At 39.6% G+C, this 25,443-nt stretch overlaps 1 protein-coding gene across 4 annotated transcripts in view; it reads right to left on the bottom strand.

The window, feature by feature from the left end:
• SPIDR (scaffold protein involved in DNA repair) overlaps nt 1–25,443 on the bottom strand; it is a 197,244-nt gene that overhangs the window by 20,881 nt on the left and 150,920 nt on the right. For all 4 annotated transcript variants that reach the window (XR_005259659.1, XM_038160750.1, XM_038160739.1 and 1 more), the window contains one exon: nt 7,819–7,977. Coding sequence is in view for 3 of the 4 variants with exons in the window: in XM_038160750.1 (XP_038016678.1) it covers nt 7,819–7,977 (159 nt within the window). In the remaining variant the exon portion in view is untranslated. The remainder of the gene's footprint in view (nt 1–7,818; nt 7,978–25,443) is intronic.

Raw genomic sequence — 25,443 nt, 5'->3', positions numbered from 1 at the left:
ATACAACTTGAGGCTCACAATTCAGGTAACAAACTGGCAGACTAAAAAGAGTATTGGTACCTGTAGTTGTGCTGTCCACACGAATGAATAGACTAGAGACACAGAAGTGCTGCTTTTTTACAGAAATGGACTTCCTGACTTACAAAGCATCATCCCCAAGTCTGTGAAAGGAGAGACACTGGGATAGTTTTGGCGTTTGGAGGTTTTTTTAATTGTAGTTTGAGGGTTTTGTTTGTTTTTGTTTTTTAACAGTGATGTCATTACACCACACAAAGCAATATTCCCTAGGTATTAAAGATACTTTACAGCAAACTGACCACTTCTTGAATCCTTGACTGGGGCAAGATTTTCTGGTTTGTATTGCATAGAATGATATCTGACACAAGGAAGGCCAATGCCCAGAGGAACTAACTGGTCTTGCTAACTGGGAGATGAAAAAGGAGAGCTACAAAAGAAGAGCAGAGGCTCTTGTACAACTCAGGCAGTTCCCTAAATGGTCTTCCTCCATGACCCACAGCACAAGGTCAGAGCACAGATACGAACGTACCACAAACTGTGCACAGAGATGGCACATTTATCAACTCAGAGCAACTAAGCCATGTTGTTTGTTGCATGTTCACATCTTCACACAGATTGATCCCTCATATGCATTATAAAGTGTTCACAAAGGACATGAAGTTGTCCTTTCTTCTTTAGCTCACTCCTCACTTGCTATCCTGTGTCAGAATACCTAACACATATGGTAGATTTTCTTCTATTCTTTGTGCCCTTTTGCAGAAGGCCATCTACTGCTTGAACTAGGAGCACTTAATTAATAGTAAATGACAGGATTTGTTTGCAAGCAGGCAGAGGATCAGTGCTGTGTGGGGCAAGCCTCCTGAACATCTTGGCCCCATCATTTCTTTGACACCCATCAGGCCAAGGGCAGAGACAAACCAAAGGATTAGCAAGTTCCAAATCACATCCTGCTGCGATCCTTGTCTGTGAGCTAGGATGTTCTCTCCTGGGACTCTCTCTCCATCAGTCAGTGTCACTGGTGGGGAGCTCCTTGGTTGCTCCACCCACTTATACATCTACAGGAAAGTTAACTCTCTCTACTTATGGGCTTCAACTTAGAAGAAGGGAGAATGAAGTGGGGCCACTGACAGTGGAGAAATGACAAAGACATTGTGTCCTCCTCTGCGGAAGATCATTATCCTCACAGAAAGAACAAAATTAATTCCCTTCACTGGCCAAGTAACACTCATTCTCCAGTTCAATCTGATTTGAACAATGGGTGCAGTTTATTCAATATGTGTAGCCTCCTTCAGCTATAGAGTCAGGACAAGAGATGAACAGCTGGCTCTGTGCTACACTGAAGGGGCATGGCTAGCTCCCATGTGCATATGGAGCCTCTCTGGATACACAAGACAAAATAAAAATGTTTAAATTTTGCTCTGTGAATGCAATACTAAGTACTTTGGGAAAAAATTATCACAAAAGGACAGACTTCTGAGAAAGGAAAAGCAGAATAAGAAGTGAGAAGAAACAGGCTCAAGGATCAAAAAGAAAAATGAACATGTAAAATATTTTGAGTAAATTTTTTTTCTTTAACTTCAGAGACTAGGGCTCTATTGTAATCTATAACTGGAAAAAAAAAAGACTGAATCTATAGCTGGAGAAGGACAAAATCATCTATGAGATTCTAAATTACAGACTCAACTCTCTACTTTCCATGCCAGGCTTAACTCTGTGTTTGGTAAAACAAATTTTGTCCCATCCCATATACGTATATTTCCACTGTTTAACATCAACACAGTAAGACTACCAGTAACTCCAGTGGAGTGTTACAGTAAGGATTTCCACAGAAATTTGGACTTATGACAGGTAGTTATGCCTCTCTTCTCTAAACCCACATCTTCAAGCTTTGCTTATATATATAATCAGATTTTATATATGTGTGTGCGTACATACATATAATAGGCAAAATTGGAGTTTTTTGTGTCCTTAATTATTTTTACTAGCCAATGTCCTCAAAAGACATCTCTCTTAACCTTTCCTTGCCAAACTTCAGTATATCCTTTCTCTGTATCCACAAATGCAAACTGCCTGCTGTGTACCCAGACATGAGGCAGAGAATTTTAAAGATATCATACTGTTAAACAGGCTAAATGCATGACTGATACACCAGTATTCACACTATCAGAACATCTCTGATCCTGTGGAAATCCCATTTATTTCATACTACAAGCTGTGTTTCAAAAGCCAAACAACTCTGATTTTTCAAAACTGCATTTCACTGATTCTGACCTGACAACTTATTTCATAACCTAATAAGAAGATTTGGTTTATTTCTCTCAAAAGCACGCAGCTTCAGCTACAGTTCTGGTCCAAGAACTTCGTGTCTGCCATGCCTGATCCAACTTTTAACATACGGCTTATAGTTTGGGGGATTTTTCAACTTTAATAATCCTAACAGGCTCAAGGGAAAAATACTAGAGGGAGACAACATCAGCAATATCAGAGAAAAGAAGGCACACAAACAGGGGAAAAAGGAGCACTATGTAAGGTTTATAGCAAGGAACAGAAAGATGCTAGGATTCTCTTCCAACATCTTCCACAGCTTTGCTCTGAGGACTCGGGACTTGGAACTTCTCTGCTTCCTCCTCTCCTACTTCTTAAACTTTTTGTCTAAACCAAACCAGTTTTCTTTGGCAGTGTCAGTCTCAATTATTAAGAACTCAAAAATAAAGCAATTCCTAGCCCTCTGCAAAACTAAGAAATTCCTTAATATTCACCCAGACTGCATAAAACTTCAACTGCCAAGGGACAAGCAATCCAAATATAAAGCTGACACTGTAGGCTCTCTCCCTCCCTTTAACTGACCTACTAAAACTTGCAGTGCACAAACTATGCAACACCACATTTTCTTGGTCTTGAGTAATAAAAGCAACAAAATCACATAGTAAAAATCTGAGCCGACTAAACCAGCATCTTTGTCAAAATACAAACAGGGAGGAAGGGCTGCTGACCTTTTTTTTTCCCCCCAGATTTTGTTTAGATATATGGAATCATATAGTTGAATGATTTACATACTTTGGTAATTCAATTTTCTAGAGTATATTAGAAATTACACATACTACATGAAACCACTGAAATTATAACATAAAAGTTACTTTTGAATCAATATGGATATGCCTATATTATTCTCCAGTGCTGATTACTGAATAGATTAATGACACAAGCACTGAGATACAAGCAGCAGTCTGTGTTTACTAAAGAATAGAAAATTCAGGAAATAAAAAACTTCATTTCTGATATAAAAGCAGCCATAGAAAATAACATTAAAATAATGCATGTAGTCAAAACTTCAATGTGATTACTGAAATTATGCTTTAAATGAAACTCAACTTGTAACCACAGAAATTACTGAAATGTTTCAGGACCTCAAAACCCAGAGACGTGGGTGGATCTTGTAGATGGCAGTCTTTTTGGAGGAGGGAAAACCAAAGGAAGGAAGTTATGACCTCCTTGCTCTGCGGAGAGCTCTTACTATTACATTTCCTGTCAATGTCTAGCAGTTGAAACACTTACTTGTGCAGCAGCTAGCAGTGGTCCTCTCTTCTGAGGGCAAAACAAAATGAAGAGAAAGCATAAAGTGAAGAGTAAAGGGGGAAAAATGAGAGAAATTGAGGTCAGAGAAGTATGTGACTCAAATAAAAAGGAAAAAAAAATACAAAAGAATGAAACCCTCAAGCACAATAGTGACCACTACAAACATACAGGGAGATTTCACGTTTCAGTGCCTAACATTTGAAAGTTTAAAATGACAAACAACAGAAGCCAGCTTTGTTTGAAAATGCAGAAATTTCTCAGAAAAACATAACACTGGTCAATGAGCTCAGTATTCAGAGCCTGTTTACTGCAGAGGAAAATGCAACAGATAATACAGCCTGCCATGAATTAACTGTTGGCTCAAAAGTCAAAGCTTATGAGTTGATCTATCCTTCAAAGTGTTCCAGCCTATCCAACACCAGTGTAGATTTTAGCATTCTACATGCAGCAGTTGCCTCCTCTTTAGAAGATTATTAACCACTTTTTCAATTTATGGACAAAATTTCTACTGACATCCTGTGTTCTTCCTCCCCCCTCCATTTTTAAATTGCTGTTATCTTTCTGTTCTGCTGCAGAGAAACTCCTCATATTTCTAACACATAAGAAAGCATAAAGAGAAGAAGCAGGTACATCTGCTATACTCAGCAATAAAACAACTAAATGGTAGGAAAATCAGGTGAAAAGACCCAATTTGTCAAAATCCAAATTATTATTCTGTGTGGAACTCCAGGTAGGGCTAAAAAAAATCAGTATTTTTTTGTCAATAAAGACAGGTCTCTAACCCCAAAGATTATCTCAGATTATTGTAATTAATTTCCAGTAGGAAGCAGGAACTATGACAATTTATAGGTTATTTAGTCCTGAGGCATTTTAGTGAATGCTCAGCCCCTGCATCTAATTGCATTCATTTAGTTCCTGGTTATACCTGACATACCTGAAACATGCCTGGGACTTATTAATAACCAGGGGGGGTTGCATGTGCTGCATATGGATTCTTAACCAGCATTCCTGCCTCTAGCAGCACACCCCCAAAATCTCACTTCCTCTTCCTCAAGGGACTGAATTTAAGACATGAGGCAGTGGGAGGGTGAGAACAAGAGCCTCTAAGGAAACAACACCACCAGCAGCCTTTCAATGAATATTTTTCAGTCTTCTCCCTTTAAACCACTGTATTTTTGGGGTTTTTTTTGCTGATACTAAGCATGCAGTCCAAGGAATAGTTGTAGGAAAGGTGACAAGTATGGATGAGAGGGTGAAGAGAAAAGCTGTCAGGAAACAGATACTGAACCACACAAGTTCAGACAGTTGCCACACTGCTGCTTCCTACTTTAGCCTCACAACAGCCTCACAAAGGGAGTAGAAGAACTGCTGGAAATCAGGCACTGAACAAGCAACTCTGCCATGACTCAGCCATGTCCCTCTGTCTTACAGGATTGCCAGGAACTGGACTGCAAAGGAAAACACCACTTCCTTTACTGCACTGCAAAGGGAAGGATTTCTTGCAGGGATGGTTGAGGGGAATATGCTTTATGGGGGGTAAGGGTCTGGCTCTGAAAAGCACCTAAATCAGTAAAAGACCTTCAAACGACCTCTACAAGACCCTACTACTTGTCAAAGCATATTGAAAACCAATATTCAACATTAAAAGTGTTTCTCTCAATGTAAGGTTACATTATCATTCCAATTTTTCACAGAGCTGATCTCTGTCAAGAGAGGACATGGTTGTGTAAGTTCTTATCCCACTTTTCTCTTGGAACACAAGTGTTTTCTTATCAGAGAAGAAATGTGTTTAGTTTCTTTAGCACTCCTTAACACCACAGGTCCATTCCAAAGATCAAGTAGTGTGTTCAGCTGGGTTTTCCTCTGGGTGTAAAATACCTTTTATCGTAGGCTCAAAAGTTTTTAACCCTTGAAATGAAACTTCAGTTCACAACAGTGATTTTAAAATTGCATTTGCTGGAATGATGTCAAATAGTACTTCAAATTAAATATCTGAGGATGGATAATGGCCTGGAAAAATTTTTGAAAAGTAACAGTGGTCCATTGATGCAAAAGTCTTGAGAAGCTCTTGACTCTCTTAGCAAATGTCCTCTGTCTCACAGAGGGACTGAGGAAGCACTCTGATTACAATCCATATGACTGTGGGACAACATGAACATATGGGATCTTATTAGCCATTCATGGCTTTCTCCAGATCATGTGCTTCAAAGGCACACACAAAAAAAAGGCATTACTTTTCCCTTGTATTTCCTACATTTTCTTCCCTTTCATCCACTTTAAAAGCCACTGTCAGACTCCAGGAAACAAACAGTTTCAAAGTCATCTCCTTCCAAAAACTAATTGGTGCTCTCAAAAAAAAAAAAGCAGCAGTCTTTCTTTCTTTCTTGCAGGGCAGACCACATAGTTCTTACTCACTCATGTGCTGCAAGCCAAGGTTGGGCACTCACAGGCATAACCTATCATGTGCCTGGATACACCAGTGGCTCTGGAAATTCATTTATCCAGTGGCAATGAGTTCTACAGCTTAATTATGCTCTCTGAGAGTAAGTAGTCCCTCGTATTCATTTCAGCTATGGCTTTACTGTGGTTTCCATCACACCTAGAATGTGTCCCAAACACTTAAAAGTAATAAAAAGTTGTAAAGCAGAACTTAGGCTTAAACAATTAAGAAAAAAATAAATCCCTGAACAATTCCCCCACCCACCCATCTTGTACAATGAAATCACGTTTTATCCGCTGCACTGTCCCCGAAGCTACACTATACCCATTTTCTTTTAATGCTTCCTAGCAGGGTTACCACCAGCACAGCTCCAGCTGAGCCACCAGCATTTTCAGCAGTGTGTCTTCTGAACGTCCTCAGAATAGCCAGAAGTAAGTTACTGCTGCTTTGAAACAGAATTTACATTAGGAAAAGTCTGTCTCTTATTAGTTAGGCAGAGTACTGGAAGCACCAGCAGCCAGTTGTAAAACTTCATTTGTATCCAGAATTCCAAAGCCATTATTTAATTTGTTTGGAAAAAATGTAACTTGAAAAAAAAAGCCAACAAAATAATTAAATAAGAAGACGTGTTTGTTATTAAAGATCCATAAAAATGCAAGTAGGCTTGAAATCCAAAGGCTCTGAAAATTAACACTGCAAGTACATAAAAAGAAAAGCATACTGAATAGGGCTGGCTGGAAAACAACAATTCCATTTTGCTAAACATTTCAAAGCTTTGAAATTTGTTTTTGTTCCAATATGAAACAAAAATGAGACTTTCTCAAAGTTTTCATGAAACGAGAATAAGAGAAAGAATATTCACTCCCTCTGGACCTGAAAAAAAATCTTCCCAACAAAGCTGTCTCCAAAATAGATAATGTTTCCATGAAACATTCTGGTTTTGATGAAACAGCATTTTTCAACAGGAAAAAAGTGTCAGCAGAAATACCATAGCCATTCTAATAGCAAAGGCTTATCTAGATCGGATGCTTGTACGAATAAATTATGTTGAGAACTGAACCAATCTAATTATATTTATATAGGTCCCCATGAGAACATTGTATCACTCTCCTTAGAAAGATACTCTGTAAGATAATCGATCTATTTAATTTCTTTTTCTTGACTAAAGATATTTTATTTGAAGAACATAAGAGGAATCACAGAATAAGCTAAATCTGAGACGCACCATAAGTCAATTTGTTACTTACCTGGGGGAATTTTTCTATAAAGCTATTGACATTCTTATTCCAAAATAAGAATGGCTGTAAGATTTGCAAGATTTTTTTAAAGAAACTTAAACTGTGTTTCTAAAACCATATAGATTTAACAGAATTAGGCTGTAAGATACTAAAGGAAAGTCTGAGCTTGAAAGTTCAAGCCATACTGGGCAGCACTGTAGAAAAACAGTGCAGTAAAAAGTTCTGCAATGAAAGGGAGATGAACTAATGTTTATAAGTCTCTGAATCTACTGAAGAGGAAGAAAACACTCATATTTTATGGAATATTGCACACAGAAAGTCCTTACTCTGCTAAGTGTGTATTTGTGCATTAGCTTATTTATGCTCATTTTGGAGAACAGTTGGCTCAAGCACAGCTGGATGTCCCAAAAGTGGCAGTGAGGACATTTGACTGAACAAAGCCAGGTTCAGTTGTTCCAAAGAATGTTGGTCACAGAAATAAATAAAAAGGCAGATCATCTTTGCCTGCCACAGCAAGCAATATGTTCTTCCATTAATTGTTCTCACCTTCCTCTTGTAGTTCTCTGCAAAATCTTCATTCCAGCTAAGCAGCAAGATTTTCCTTCCCATCTCCTGCAGTACTGCTCGATGTCATCTGTGGAACTCAGGGACTGCAGCTGCACTTCACTGAACATGCCATAGGCATCCTGGACAAGGAGGCATAACCTGCAAAACATTCCTCCATTACTCACTGGCATCTGCTCATAACAAACCAGTGAGCAAAGTTCTGAAAACAATATTACAAACTTCAGGACAGGGCTCATCCTCTGCAGTACCTGCAGAATTCCTGTCAAGTAACATATCAATAAACAAACCCAACATCTTTAAAGGTTTTCTCATGTACATTTTCAGGACATAACAGGGCCATGAAGCAGAGAAGCATGACTGAAACAAAGAGTACAAGGCTTGCACCGGGGATTAGATTAATTAACTGCTAAGCACTATGTGGCTTGTGTACTTAAAAACAATAGTTTTAAGTACACAAAAGTGTACTTTAAAAGTGGAGTTTTTGCCTTACTTGAGGTGCATTCTACAATAAAGACAGAACAACAACAGAAACATAAATATGTGTCTGTTTAAATATAAAAAAATCTGCTTAGAAGTAAGCAAAGCAACATATTTCACAAGTAATAATCACCGAGACTGGCAAAACAAGCATTACGTTTTCCCACACTATTTTCTAAAAAAGAGTCCTCAGGATGCAACAAAAAGAGCGAAACATCAGTTTTTCTTTAAAGAACAAAACTAAACAAAACAACATAAAACTGGAGATTGGTATATTCAGAGTTGGGTATGAAGCCCAGAGGAACTATTTTAAGAAGATAATTAAAGAACCTGCTAAACAAACAATTTGATTAAAATCTATGGAAGTAGGGGCTGTAGGGCTGGGAAGTATTGCTTAACCAACTTGATGGCATTTTGAGAAGATAGTACTGTCATAACAGATAAGGTAAAATCAGTGGATGTCATACATTTAGATAGTCAAAAGCACATTTCACAAGATTCTGCACCTGAGATGAGCAGACACGATAGCATGAATCATGCAGGGCTGGAGGAAGGAGGCCCCTGTCTACAAGATTGGTTTTAATTGCCTCAGAAAGAGACAGTTAAGCATGGAAACTTTTCAAAGGGAAACAAAAATTACTTTTGAGGGTAGCACACACATCTTGGTTTCCAAATAAAACTCAGGGGTGCACCAGGCAGCAGAATTCAGTTCATTTCAAAGGTACATGCCAAAACAACCCTCCCCAGAGCGGCACCATTGTTCCCAGCAAGCCAACTCCAACTACTTTTGGAACACATCCTATAACGTACATGCACCCTGAAAGCATTCAACAGCAGTCATTATATCTTTATAAAATACATTTCAAACTAAATGAGCTCCTACACTGAAAAAATCCAAGTATTTTTTTCACATGGAAAAGTAGGCACATGGGAGAGCCCTAATCACACTTTCCTTGTTCACTGTGAAGTGCCTACCTTCGGCTTAGACCCTCAAGAAGAAGGCATTTGACATAAGATACAACCCCAAAGGCCTTCTGACATCAGCAATTGTGCAAGCACCAGCTAAGAGTCCTCATTTTTCTAAATGCTGGTGCCTGGTTGTAAGGAGCAGGATAGGACTATGTAAGGAGCAGGTTGTAAGGAGCAGGACAAAGACTATGGTATTTTCCCCATACCTCCAGCTACAAAGGTCCCATACAAACCGAGTCATCATCAGAAAAAAACCCAAAACAAACTAGAAGAACTATGTTTGCCTGCTGCTTTCCATGTCAGGACTTTGAATACAGTGAAAAACTCCCCTGAGTTTTAACTGATTTGACTGAAACTCCCTGTGATATTGTTATGTTTGGAAAACCAGAGCTCATATTCTCTGAACATTTCTGAAAATCAGATTGAGGGGAACTGGAAAAACAAACCAAACAGTTTTGCCTATGTTAACAAAATGTTGACTGTTAATTGTGAAAAATTAGGCCTCCGTATCTCGGAGCAAGAAGGGCCAACTGAGTTAGTGTCTCAGATCAGATCAGTTCAGCAGTCTCTTAACTGATCACTGGAATTTCTCATATCTTTAGTGAGACATAACTGAACAGAAGTAAGTCTCAGACTAGCTGGCACCAGGGTCATATTAAGTCCTCTGGGACATGTTAATTGCCCAAATAAAACTAGCTTGGTTGGTGCTGAAGACATCAGTCAGTAAAAGAGCATTTTCCAAGTCCTTTTAAGTCAAGCAAAGAGATGGTTTCTGTCAGACATGGGAATCTCAACTCCCTGCATCCCTGGCCACAGATTTCCATTCCTTTGTGGTGGCACATAAATGGCTAGGACAGGAAACTCATCTGACCAAAAAATACTGTAGCCAAATCATCATCAGCAGCAGCATCATCTGAATTTCTTGAAAATCAATTTTGCAAAAGTAAACTTTTACTTGCATGGAATACTGCTTCTAGGCAAGGATGTATTTTCCTTGAAACTCCCACTCCAGCTGTCCAGTGCATGCAGCACATGCAGGAATCACAGGTGACATGACAGGAGAATGGTCATCTCATGACCATGCTCAATGCACAGAAGAACTGTGTCATTGGAGGCTTCTATCAGTAATGTTCCCATTCACACTGGGAATACATTCACATTTACTGGCATCATGAAGGAACACAGAGCAGCAGATTCCAAGTGCCTTTGCTCTGTCAGGTTTGTACACAAGCACAGACAGACACTCTGTTTACCACACTCGCTTTTAACAGTGTCCAGAAGGTAGTCACAGTTTCTCTGCACATACATTTAAAATGAAATCTGTGTATTCACTCACTTGGAAGTCAGAATTTCATTAATAACCCTTCAGACACCCAATTGCAGACTGAGAGAAATATCCCAGATCAACATCATGAAGAGAAGTTCACAAACACATTCTCCCTGCTTCCCCACACCTTTAAAACAGTATCAATGAATGATGGCAAAACCTTGAAATGCTATAGGTGTTTGAGGGACAACTGATTTTCCCACTTCATGACTATCATGAAATCAGCAGTATCCCACAACAGACTTAGCAATGCACTTGGAGAACTACCCTCCTGTTCTCTGGAACTGGTTCTGTTCTTATGGATTTTGTACATGCTGTCAGCATCACTGACAGTAGTTCAGCTGCATTCAGAGCCTTTTGACCTTAGCTTCCTCACCAGTACTCTTTTTTCCCTTGATTTCACTTTATTCCAAGAACAGTGCATTTGGATTATTTTCCCATGTTGCAGAGCTGCTCTCATACTACAGCAAATGTTCTCACAAATTAATTTTTAGCAGGCAGTCTAACTGTGATTAAAGCCAACAGCTTGTCCCATTACTTTTTCCCCCCTCTGAACCTCATTATCACAATGAAAACCCACATCAAAATCATGAGACAAACTGCAAAGCCAAAATGAGTATCTGCCCCCTAGGAATTCAGCATTTATGTTTTGTGTACATCTACAGGAAATACCTCTTTTTCATAAAATTTGGATTTGTGTCAGTTAATAAGGTTAAACGTACCTTTACCAATGCCTTGTCAGCATGCATAGTACTGAAATGTTAAAAAAAAGGACAGGCAACATCTCCAATTTAATCAGCGGTGCTTGTGCAGGGAGGAAATAGAAGCTATCTTTATTTTGGGGACAACAGGATGCAACCCTGTGTAAGATCCTCAACTTAAAATATGGGTTTGGAAACTGAAATGTCTCATGCAAAATAGCAGAGAACTCACTCCTGGAGAGAGGGGTAGCAGGAAAGCCAGTAGAGGAACAAATGTAGGAGATGCAGACTAAGGAAAAGGTGAAGTATGACACATTGGTAATAGCAAAGGGGGAGAAGATAGAGAATGATAACAAGTAAGGCAGAGTTTAGCTGCTTTTTCTTTTTTCTTTTTTTTTTTTTTATGTAATGACACAGTAAGTCTCATGCAAAAGCTTGGGAAGATTTTGTTAATTTGGTAATAGCCAGAAGCAAGGATGGGGGCTGGAGGAAGATGAGACTGATTGCTCTGCGTTATTTCTATGACTGTGCTGATCTTTAGGACAAAATGTCTCCCAGTAGAAATCTGGGGAGGATTACAGGATTAATGCCATGCCCTTCTCCCAGTTAGTCACTCTTCATGGGTAAAGGGTAAGCCCTTCTTTTACTAATATGTTTTTATGCATGAAAAATCATCTCACTTCATACTGCTGCCTTTTATCAAGCAGCTGACTTTCTGGAGAGGTAAGGGCAATGAAAACCTTCTCCATTTTTGGTCACCTCCAGCCTCCTCAGCAGCGAGGGGAAAAGAATAAGAAAAGGAAGATCTGCCTGAAGAGGAGATGAGAGCGCAGGGAGGCCAGAGCGGACTGATTACACAGACACTGCCTTTACTGAGTCTGGGGAAAACAAACAGCAGAAATTTGTCGTGAGCAGATCTTAACCAACAAGTAATTGTTTTAGCCTTGGGTAGGAGGACAATTGTGTGGCCCAGGGCAGCTCTTCTCCGTGACAGCAAAGCTGAGCAGTACAGCACGAGGAGCAGAACAGCCAGGCAACCTGGCAACACCACCACCCTCGCAGCACTTTGCACAGACCTCCTTAGTTGCTCTTTCTTTGGGAGTGAAAGGGGGGAATGGGAAAATGCCTGAGAACTAATTGACTTGTATTAGCTCTGATATTTGCTCGTTCTTTATCTTCACCATCCATGAGACAGCTGCTGCTGGTTTGTTTGTCAGAAGGACTTCTTATCTCTGTGAGGTGCGGTCCTAGCAGAGGCATAAAGCACACGTACATAAACACACACAAACAAAACCCCCTCTCCCTGCATCACCAGAGGCACAACACTACCTACACAACTCCAATCCAGCAACTTGTCTGGTCAAGTCTCAAGGTGGAGCTGATTAACTCCTGCTAATATGGCTCAGATTCAAATTGTAACCTGCAGGACACCACCCTAGCTGGGTTTAATTTATCCCTACCTTATGAACCCCTTGCATTTATCATACCCATATAGTAATGGAAAAATCTAACTCAGAGCATAGGGACAACTGTCCATCTTCCCCCTTTCAGCACTAACATTTCTCTATTTAACACTATTATATATCCATATTATATTACTTTAATTTAATTTAACACTATTATTTATATATTATAGACTATAATCCTATTTAACACTAGTATTTCCCTATTAAAAGCATATAATAAGTTCCTTCATGCTTCCTTTCGAAAAGAATGTACCCACTGTAGCCTTCTTCAGGGAGACACAAGATTTAGAGTTTTCTGCTTAAAATCCATACCATTTGCTGTCAATAAAAAGTGAGTGAAGCTCTACAGAACACAACTATGGACTGAACGCTACAAATTAAAGATGATGGTAACTATCTCCTTCTCTGCATAGGTTGCAGAGGCAAAAAAGGTACAGAGGAAAACACAAGCACCATAATTTCCAGTTTATAAGGGGAATGTTAAGCTGGAAGAAAAATCCTGGTCCAAGTACAGACATTTCTAGCACCCAGCCTGATGCTCTGGTTTGAAGCACTGACATGAACAAAACAGTGATCATTTGCTTTGAAAACTGGAGGTCTAAAACTTCCGAAAAGTACAGTTTGTGATCATGTATGTTTTTATTTGGCAACTGTGGAAGGGCCCAGAAGGAAAGAAAGAAAAAGGCAGCTCTGGAGTGCTGGACCTGGCAGAAGTATTGGTGGAAACTGCACATGTGATTGGAGTATCACCAGGGAAATGACCTAGTCTTATCTCAGCATCTCAAATAGAAAATATGTTGCAGAGGCCTCTTTGGTCTCAGGAAAGGAAACTTTTATTTTCGAAGACACCTCCTAACAGAGGATTTCTGTAACACACTTGCAAATACTCATTACAGTGACTATATCAAGTCCCCCATTTTCAATTTTCCTTGCCTTCATTACAATTTTCATACATATGTTAAAAAATGGAGTGAGAGTGTAAGTTATAAGATAGCTGTTGCTTATTTTTATTCTCTTCCTTGAATCATCACATAGTTCAACACAAACTGGAAAATCAAATACCACTTCCACAAGCTCTTTCCTGATCCCCTGCCTGCTGATTGCTTTTTCCATTTCTTCATTCATGTTAATCCTTCCACCTACTATTTTCTGCCTGTGGCCTGAAGAAGCAGCACTTCTGTGGGAAACAGCTTTTATGCGTAGGAAGAGACCTGTATGAGCCAAGCGTGTCAGCAGAGCTACCTTTTAAATGCACAGTGTGCTGGTAGAGAACAGGGCTGCACAGCACTGCAAACGCTCCCACTCAAAACATGGAACACCACCTGCCTGGTGGGAGCTACATGCAACTTGACAGGAATCGGTGTAGCACGAAAGCCAGCTTTTTGTACTTGCCATGACAACCGTGGCTTCACATGTGGCAATATTTTCCTGCAAAAAACCATTTCTCATATGAAGTTTTCATGTGACACCACGTGAACTTTTTAAACTCTCCATCTGACACTGTCTCTAAGTGCACTTTTGAATGAAACTGCTGATGTGTGTGTTTTATTTGTACATGGAATTTCTCTCAAAAGTAAACAAAACATTCAAAACCGTAAAAAGACATTCCTGACATTCACTCAAACACGATATAGAGCCTTAGCTGTAATTTCAAACAGTGACAGAGTTGCATTTGAAAAATATTTTCAGTATCATGGATAGCTCTGCTAATGTCAGATTCAAAAATGAATACTGAAGTTGTTCTATACTCATAGTTTAGATCCAAAGTAATGATGCCATGTAAGTCAATTTTTATAGTGATAGCTGGTTTGGAAGACACAGAGACTTAAGGAAAAATAACATCCTAAGTATTGCCCTAAAGTTTGTATAAAGGCTAGGCCACAATGGAGCAGTAAGGCCTTCCTCCCTCCAGATCCCCAGCATCTCAACACCCCATGGGACATAATTTATGGTCTTTCTGCTAAGATCCATTCCATACAGCTTGTTATGCAAAGAAAACCAATTTTGAAAATCAACAAAAAAGCAAGTGCATCAGATCACCCCAGCATGTTTCACTCACTGTGGTGTTAATTGTAGTTGGTAAGAAAAATAACGATGCACACCCTCCTCGGGTTCTTCAGTGTACCATTACTTCAGCATGGAATCCCATCACAACCTCTTGGTCATTTCAGTATACAATTCAGAAAAAAATATTATTTGCCTGCATGTCACAATTTACTAATCAAGAGTAAAAAATGTATTTTTAAGAAACTCACAGGCTCCGTTGAAAACTGCAAGTCTTTCTTATGGATGATGTCCAATAGAAAGATTATGTTCCAAATATAACAAGTAATTACCACCCAGTCATTTCAAGTACTTATCTATGAATCTGAGGAGGGGTTCTTTGTTTATTTTTTTAATCTCAAGACTTTGTAATTATTGTTTTGGCATCCAAGAATTCCAACAGTTGGTGGGGTGCTGCCAAAAAGATCTTTTCTTGCAAGGTGCTCAGCACCCTCCTTTCCAAGAAAACCAGCATTCAGTTGCTGGTTCTGGCAGCGTTTCACATCAAATCTGCTGCGCTGCGTTTCCTCCACGCCTCAGTTCCTTATACGTAAAAATCAGAATAAAAGTCCTGCCTTCAAAGAGTGATCTGAAAGCAATAGCTGAATAACACGATTGTATCTGGGAGGGCTGGTCCACAAAGCCTATTATGTGTGCTAGATGCCATTTGAGTTAGGGGAGGAGGCTGTATATATGTATGTGTATTATCTAGAGAGGAAGGGCTTCCCTGCAGTATCAACTCATTTCTTTCACACTACAAGACTCAGAGAACTCTCAACTTGCCCTGCAGAGCTCACAGTGAGGGCTTTACAGCATCTGGAATGAAGCAAGAACACAGTAGCAGCGGTGCTGGGGTCCCTTATCTTTCAAGACTGTATTGTTTGAGGATTCACCAGATTTACTTCTGAACCACAGAGAACCATGAATGGGATCCTGGAAGATTTTACTTTAAAAACAAAAAATCAACATGCAGTGAGTATTAAAAAAAAACCCTGCCCATTTCAGCAGGCACAGATGATCCTAAATCGCATTCTTGGTAGTATAGCACTGCTCATGCATTTCCTATGGCTCGTGAAAGGTAAATGAAACACAGCAACCCTGCAGGATTTCTTACACAGCTGTGGCTGTATTAAATAAGACACTCTGCTGTGTCAGTGCCACATCATCCCACTGAACTAGCAGAAAAGTATAACATTCATCAGAAATCAAGGGCAGAGCAAAGAGCCAAGAAGAAAAGCAGAAGTGCAGGCTTGCCAGGGCTCCCTACCCAGCAGAAAGGCAATTTTCTGCCTTCTCGCAGGGCCTGCCGGTTGTGTTTTCCACTCGTGCTGTTTTCCTCCAGCCCGTGTTGGTGGCTGCCTGTCCTAGGTGTGTTTCTAAATGAGGGAGAGGGAACGTGTTTGTGTGCGCGCCGTGTGTTTACAAGAGTTATGGTAGCAGTTCTCAGCAGTCCACTGAGAGTTCTAGGAAACGGCCCCTGTTATTTTATTCTCGGTCAATGTCAGCTCATGTCAGGCAGTAAAGATCACACAGGACAGCCCTCTCCATCTCGCAGTCCTGGCCGGAGGCCTCAATGGGAGAGGGAAAGGGAGCGAGCTGCGAGTGGGCGGAGAGCCTTCCCAGCACTCTACCAACCACTGCAGGAGGAATTATGATAAACACCACTCTGGAAACCAGATACAACAGTACATTGTGTTCTTCTTCGGAAAAACAACCCGACTTCAGCTCACTTAAAGTAAACAGTTAATCCTGTTTATCTTTTTTTTTTTCTTTCTTGATGAGTTGTTAACAGAACAATCTCTTCTGCAAAGCAAATAAGAGATCAGTCCCTTAAATTCATACAGATTTTTTCTTTCCCCTAGAAAAAAAAAGCAGTTTGATATGTAAACTTTCTACTATCAGCAAACACTGTGGAATAACAATCTTTCTTGGCTTAAACTGGCTTAACAAAGTGATGCCAAAACTGAATGAAACCTTTCCCTCACTTACATATTTTATTTTGGAAAACTGAAGTCCCAAACAGAATGTTCTATTCATCCCTTTTAACTATTCCATTTCTGAAAAGAACAAGCAAAAAAAAATTAAAAAAAAAAAAATCAGGATATTTGTTGTCCTTGCCACTGGAGCACAGGGTGCCTGGGGAGTAGAGATCAGCTACTGAGCAGGGGGGTGGCTGGTCCCAGGTTTTCTCTGAGAGGTGAAAAAAGAGGAATCAGACTAATTGGCTGCAACTAAGGTAACAAACTGTTATCCTCCTTTTCAAAATACATGCTTACTGCGCAAATTCGTGATATCCCTGACTTCCAATAATAAGGGTGATTAATCAGAAAAGCAGCTGGAATTGATTATGTTGTTTTGCTGGAGTCACCACAGTCTACCTATTAACTACTTCTTATTGGGGACTTCAACCCAGTCCACTGAAAGCTAAAGATTTCCCAGAGGGAATTTTAATTTTTAGCACTCAAGAGTTTAAATAGTTCTGAAAGTCAACAATGGAAGTGTGCTTAACATCCCTGGTCAGTAAAGTTTGTTGATTTAGCTATTTATAATAAAAAAATACATTATTTGAAAAACTGTAAGAGAAGAAAAATATTTCCCTGATTTATTTTTACTCATTTTGCAAGCTCTTGAGATCCTATGTTTTCTGTGCAAATTATGTCATGAAGTGCAAAAATGTAAATTCACGTGAGTGAAAGTCTGATTTTCAGATTCTTAAAAGAAATATTTTACATGCAAAATTTTAATATTTTTCCTGTTTGTTTTTTTTTTTTTTCCCTTGAGTTCTTAATTTGGTTTGCATTTATTTTTAAATCTTTTGCAGCAGTTGCTGAATTTACTCTGGTGAGCTCTAATGTAACAGAGCAGGAAAAAGCAGAGCTATTTCCCATTGCAGAAGGGAGGCAAGCTGGGGAAGCAGCTACCAGTGGCTGGGGGCCAGAACCCCAGAGGAGCAGCCTCAGGACTATTCCCTCAATCCACCACTTAGCCCACCATGGCCTCCAGGAAAGACTGGAAGAGCCAGTATTGGTAGGACAGGACTGCTGCTGAACACTTCATCTTGCTCCAGGTGCACCCTGTCATTTAACCCCCACCCTTCCAGTGCTGCACCTGCACAAGAAAAGCATGGTTGTCCCCTCATGATCGTGGCTTTGGCCTGCCAAATTTGTCCCCAAATTGATGGACAGTCCCCAGCCCTATCTATGAAGGATTCAACTTGCACCAAAGTGCTGCAGCTCCGAGCAGGGCGGGTACTGGCTGCAGGACTGCAGGAAAGAGGCAACAGACTTTGGTAAAACCTGTCTCTTGGGAAGCAAGAGAAGAATGTGGTGGTCCTCTATTGTCTCTACTTTTTGGGAAACTCTTGGGCATAGGAGAAGAAAGCAATAAACCTAAATTATTTAGGGTGGAGTTGTAATCCATGAACAAAAAGATGTCTGACCCAGTGGTGGTTGGCCACCATCACACGGTTCCTTCAGGAGGGAATGGATCATCCGAAAGGAATGTGGATGAGACGTGAATCAACTGCGAGATGACACAACAGCAGAAAGAAAATGTGGAAGGTGAAGGAGACAAAGATGAGGAGGAAGTGCTCTCTGGTATCACCTCTTTTCCACTTTCTTTCTTACACCTTGCTGTTCCCCATATCTCTTTTAGTTAGGGATTGGGGGGGAATTGCCAGTCTGTGGTAACACCAGTACTATCCCATGGATGACCTACAAGTATTTCTGAAGGAGCACTTTCCCCAGATACACTGGAATTCTTTACATAAGAAATTATGGACACAACAAGCCCTGCTGAAAGAGAGGTGCAGATGGCAGCAGTTCTTCCAATTTGAAAATGAAAAATAAAGTTTATTTGCCATTTTAAGCTTTTATTTGAACTTTGCAAAACGAGAAATCCCATTTTCAGTCACAGGTCAAGCAAAGCTTTATAAATTACTTTTACATCAGCAGTAGGTTTGGGCCATTATCTAAAGCTCATTCAAATGAATACCTTTCCCTTGATTTCAATGAGATTTATTTCATACTGTATAGCAGGCAGAGAAAATTTCTGGGCAGCTTCAGTTACATTCCTTCATCTTGATTTCATTCAATCACTCATGCAAATTCCATGCTTCTCTTTTAAACCATCTAAACTGAATATCAGTCAAGGATCAAATACTGAAGCAATTTTATAAGCACCACACGTAAATTTCATTGTAATTTCAAGGAATCATTTTTAGCAGGATCAGAACTTGAAATATAGCACACAATACCGTAAAAAAAATCTTAAATTTGCCACATTCCCTCCTTTTTGTTTGTTTGTTGGGGTTTTTTTGTTTGTTTGATTGATTGCTTTTTGGTGGCATTTAATTGGGTAATTTTAAAACAGGCACAGAGAACCTCTGTGCCTTTCAGCACTTTGGTTATCTTCAGATGTGTAAGATTTCAAATATTACGTGGGCTAGTGAGAAGTGTCCTAAAATAAAGTCTCTGCCAGAACATCTTAATCTCAATCACCTTGTACAGATGATAGTCCATATTTTATATCTCATGCATGGGGAATACTATTTAATTGTAATGGCATAATCAGTAATTACACTGGATTTGATATAATAACCCTGATCAAATACTGGGAAACTGCGTGCATGGTATATTTGATTCCTTTTTTTCACTTCTCAGTGCAAAAAAACAGTCCTGAAAACAAGAACCTATTCAAATATCAGTACAGCATAGTTTGCTCTCATCATTTATATTCCAAGGAAAAGAAGAGAACAGGACCAAATCTAATCAAAACTACAGGAAGTGTTTAGAGACACAAAAGATAATAACGTAAATTAGAACTGGATTAGGGCCCTTAGTAAGCCTATCTATTCATGCCAAAAGAGGTGATTTAATATTCTGTGGTTAAGATTCTGGGTTTGTGTCTTATCCAAAAGACTATTAACAATAATACATTGTTCACCTACCACCATGCTGGTGGTGTTACAGCCTCTGATGTGATTCAGCACAGACTCGAAGGAACAGACACTGCTAAACATTCGGATTTTCCTGAGCTGTCACCCATTGCAGGCCAGCAGGAGATACAACATCACAGCCAAGATAACAAGATAACTTTTGCCTTTAAAACATGTGGTTTCCTGTTGATACTGTTCTGTATTGTCACATTTGCTGTCATGTCCTCTTTTTCCTGTCACGCATTCCTTCTCTAATTAAGTCTTCAGGATACTGCACGGAGGAGACATTAGGAGAGGGACTTCTCTGTGCCGGCAGAGCACCTGAGATCAGGGTACACGCCCTGATCTTCACTGGAGCATCAGTGTCACAAAAGCAGATCAAAGCTTTGGTGTCGCCATTTAATCATCAGTCTCTGCTGCTTACCCTTCTAAACCACAGGCAATAAGGGTTGGTATTTGTATTTTCTTAGTACTGTCAGCAAACTCATCAGTCGCGTTTATCCCTTCCAGGCTCTTCTCTTGAGTAGGATCTCTTTGTGCAGAAGGGTGTCAAATCAGGCTGCGAGGCTGCTCCTCCAGCCTGGCTCCACCCTCATCCCCAGAGCAAAGCATTCAGGGACTATCAGAGGGAGGTCTGGATGTTGCTTTAAGGGGCTTCCTTCCTACTGGACATGTGATTATAGGACGCAGAGAGCCACCAGCATATGAAAATGACAAAATTTAAATAAAGATAGGCCGTATTTTCATGCATTGCCTGTTGTCATGGGACACGCTGTCCATGGTGTTCTCTCCCTCCACTGCCAGGTAATGTGAGAAACCTGTGGTTTTGGATCACTGCGACACTACGTAACTCGTGTACTCCTGAGGTGAAGCATTAAAAGACCCTAAATTTAAATATCGAAATATGCTAAAACAAAATTGACAAAGCCTTCAAACAATATTCTCAAAAATAGGAGACAAAATGCTTATAGTTTTTAAAAATATGATCTTTCTGATCACCCACTTTCAGAACGTTTCCTAAACTCCACTGCTGCAAGAAGTGTGAAAATATCAACAAGACAAGAACACAACAAATGAAAACATTGTAAGTGAATCCCACTTGGATCAATTTAAGCATTTTGCTTTACCAATTTTAAAAAAAAACTAACCAAAGTGGAATTTCTAAACAAGTGGTTTCAGAGTAGGAAAATGGCATTGTTTCAAAACATACCATTTCAGCAATTTCACAACTTTTCATTTGCTTGTACAAGCTTTTCATAAGAAGTTTCCATTATTTTACAAGTTGATCTGACAGAAAATTATTTCTTTGAAAAATTCCCAACCATTTTTCCTAGAAATATTTTTCAAACCTCCAATGCAGTAACTATTCATTAACTTTCAAGGCTTTGTTTAGACAAAACGTATTTATTCAGCACACCAAAGAATAATTATCCAGTATGCCTGTGAGTAGAAGCAATGCTGAACTGTGAGAGACAGAAATGCAACATAAGGATTTATTTCCCCTTCTTCTCTAACAATAGCTGTAGAAATACATTTGAGCATATGTGCTAGGTTTGGCTCGGGTAAAGTGAATTTTACTCAGAGTAGCTGGTATGGGTCTGTGGTTTGGATTTGTGCTGGAAACAGTGTTGATAACACAGGGATGTTTCAGTTATTGATGAGCAGAGCTTGCACAGTCAAGGCCTTTTCTGCTCCTCACCCCAGCCCACCACTGAGGAGGCTGGTGGTGCGTAAGGAGCTGGGAGGGGATAGATGAACCCAACTGACCAAACGAATATCCTATTTTATACAGCATCATGATAAGAAAGAGGTGGGAACACTCATAATGATGGCATCTGTCTTCCTAAGTCACCATCACCCAAGATGGAGCCAGTTTTCCTGGTGATGGCTGAACAACTGCCTGCCAATGGGAAGGGGTGAATGTATTCCCAGTTTTCCTTTGCTTGCACAAGCAGCTTTTGCTTTACCTGTTAAAGTGTTTTCATCTCAAACCATGAGTTTTCTCACTTTTACTCTTCTGATTCTCTGTGCTATCCCACTGTTGAGGGATGGAGTGCGTGGCTGTGTGGGGCTTTAGTTGCCATCTGGGGTTAAACCCTGACAACACATAACTTTTCTCTTAAGCAGAAGAAAAGCTCTAGGGAAAGCTGTAAAAAAGCTGCAAACCTCTCTTGCATGTTAATTTTAAATTTTGGAACTTACACAATATAAAAGCAAATTTCTGACTTTATATGTCTTCCTGGTTGTTAAAAAAAGTCTGTTACAACTTAATAGAAACGTAGTGAGGAAAAAAGGTAATCTTTAACCTTAGAAAGAAAACCCAAAAAACCCTGCATCCTTTATGGAAAAACAGGAGATTGAGACTGCTGGTGCCATTCCTGGAGATTGAACATGGCTATAGCTGTCCTCCTGGGGGGCTACCAGGGTGGGGCTCAGGCCCTGATCCTGAAAAAGGTAACATGAAAACTGCATTCTGCCAAACAAAGGCACTGGGCTGGCTATGGGACCAGGAGCCTGCCTGGACACCACCACTGGGGATTTGAAGGAAGTCAGTGGAGAAGCCCAGTGAGGATCATGAACCTTTTCACGAAGAAAAGGGGCTTATTCCAACCTCCCCCATTACCTTTTCTTATCTGGATTCTGCTAGGCTTGAGGCAGTGCTGACTCCCAACAGCAGCTGCAGGATCTGATCTGGATTTTACAGTGTAACTGCACCTACAGCTTCCAAAAGTGGTTAATGTGCATTTCCAGTGAAAAGGGGAAGAAACACTCATGAGAATTTTCTTGGAGGAAACATAACTACAACCTGTACCTAACCCAATTGGGATGTATGATTATCACTAATTTTAATTTTAAGATTGCGACCGGCATGAACCATATTACGCTGGTCTTTTTAAGCTGGTTAATAGGTTCTTTTAATGGCAGTCCCACAAAATATAAAATGTTTCACACACAGAACTAGATTTTGAATAGTTTTCAATTTGTATGGAAGTTTAATTCGCCACAAACATTCCTTTCTTGACCAAGAAGTTATTTATCTACAGCACACACAAAAATTCATGTTTTCATCGAACAAAAAAATGTGGTATCATCCGATTTGGGATAAAACATCAAAAGCACATTTAATTTCATCCTACAGTGGTTTCATTTGAATTCCTAACTCTGTCTTTCCCCATTCATTTCCCCCTTCTCCCCAGTCTACCATACTAGATGTACTTTTCACTGCTGCATATACTGACCTTTATATACCTACTGAACCCAGATTTCAATATGAGGCATTAGTGAAAGATTCCCAATATTCCTCATTTTTTCATTCCACACATGAACACTAGCTTTAATCCTACAACTGGTGTGTTAATGTATTAAAACCCTTACCTAAACAGTGTGTTCTTTGTATATTTTATATTATAATTTGGAATTCTTATTAAATTGTTATTATTAAGTTGTAGGAGCTGGGACCAATCAACATTGTGAATACAGCTATGTGAATAACATTCAACTGATGAAGTGGCAAGAATGTTTTGTACAAGCCAGGTACAGTTCCTTAGTAGGCAATACTGTTTTCTAGCTAAAAAAGACCAGTTTACAAAAGATTATAGTGAGCAAGGGAGGAAAAGAAAGTGAACAGAAGTTCTTCCTGTTCCACATGCACAAGTCAACAACAGAGGAAGAGAAATCTCAAGGCATGGATGCAGATTTGTCGTGGGAGCTCCGGGTAACTTCTCTAGTGTCAGCACTTATAAACCTTAGTAAGAAAGCAAGCAGCCACCAGGTGCCAGAGGGAAACACTGAAATTATTCCAAAATGAGGTCATAGGAACAACTCATCATTTCCAAACAACTACTTCAACAACTAGATAGAGGGTGCTGGTGATGGCCCGGAAAGACACACTCTTGGGAAAAGCACCATCCTCACCACCTGTATTTTTGCCTACCTGAAGAACAACAGGGACAATTTGTCTACTTCAACAGCACCTGCAAGGTGTTATTTATTCAGGTTTAGAAACACACAAATGGAAACTACTGTTATAACTGCTTTATTATGATAATTACCGCAATGATCATCTTCTTCTACTGACTCAGTTTATTAAAGCTGCCAGAAAAGATTGCCTAACTGTGACCACTGCTTAGGAGCTAAGAAGCGGCTCAAACTTTGGGTATTTGCAGTTGCAGAAGGGGTTGCACCATTTCAGAACACAGTGAGTGAAATGGAATAAGGGGGCAACGCATCCTTTGGATATTAAATGCTTCCTAGTTTTCTTATCTGCAGGTTGATTTGAGTAGCATTAAATTGAGAAACAATTAAATCATCAGTATTTTCAAAATAAGTTATCTGAAGCCTTGACTGGGCAGAAATAAAATACCAGGAATTTACACAACACACAAAAATAGCTCGGAATCTTATCATAGCTGCACACAAAGTGATGCTCCCAGAGAGCAAGAATATTATTTTGCACACTGCAACAGCATTTTAATGTACAGTAAGAAACTTTCACACAAGCTTTGCACCACAACAGGTTTTACTTAGAAGTTTTCCTGAAATACAACCCTGACAAAAGGACAAGCCAAGGAATGCTCTTCCTTTGTCTTTCCAAGTCCTTCCCAACACCTCTGTTCAATCCAATCAAATTACAATGATCTGTGATGAGGTCAGTTTGCAGTATCGGGTAAGACACAGAAGAATGCCATGTGAAAAGAAAGAATAACATCTACTATCTCTGATGACTTAAGGCTGTAATAATCTAAGTAAAACTGCTCAAAGAAAACAGAAATCAGACTTTGAAATGCTCGGGTCAGAATACTTGGTCTGCTTACAAACAGACAAAATGAACTTCCATGTTCTACTTGCTTTTTGTAAGATTTTTGTATTAAAAGGCTGAAATTTAACACAGGCAATCTCAGGACACAGGAAACTTTTCACATTGTTTCCAAATTTCTAGTTGAGTAATGAAAGAAATATTAACATCTCCACCTACACTTCCCCACAAACTAAACTTTTTAATGACCAGATTCAACTATGAAAATATCCAACTTCTCATGGCTTGCATTTGAGTGCTCTGTAGATTTCAAAATCATTTTTGTCTTCTGCAACTTGAAATTATGTCCACTGAAGGATTTTTCTGTAAAATCATAAAATTCTGTGTTTTTAATGATGTACAAGGACAGCAAAAGTTTAAACTAAACATTTTTCCTTATGTAAAGGTAGATGTAGATGCATTTACACATCCATGGAGGGAAAAAAAAAGCATACATACTGAACTTTCAGACTTGAAATCAATATTTTCCAGGTGGTATCAACAATGAGGTTAGCATCCACAAACTCAAAATTCCACAGATTTAGCATCCACAAACAAAAAACCAGTTTCATGTCAGAAAGAAGAGAAACCAGATGAAGGTTTTTCTGCCCTACACCACAAATTCCGCAGTTTTAAGCTGTCCCCTCTCCTCCCTCAGAATTGTGATGGCAAAACCAAATTGAGACAGCACAATAAATCAGATCAGAGAATTAATCTGCTTTAAGAAACAAATTTCAGATGCAAAAATAAAGTTATTTACCTGCAGTACTACATCCAGCTCTGGACTTTCCAGCACAGGAAAGACAAGAGACCAGTTGGAGCAGCTCCATAGGAGGGCTACAAAAATGACCAGAGGGCTGGAGCACCTCTCCTATGAACACAGGCTGCTG

This window comes from Motacilla alba, chromosome 2 (assembly GCF_015832195.1).
Source record: "Motacilla alba alba isolate MOTALB_02 chromosome 2, Motacilla_alba_V1.0_pri, whole genome shotgun sequence".
Taxonomy (NCBI): domain Eukaryota; kingdom Metazoa; phylum Chordata; class Aves; order Passeriformes; family Motacillidae; genus Motacilla; species Motacilla alba.
This window is presented reverse-complemented; position numbering and strand designations above follow the sequence as displayed.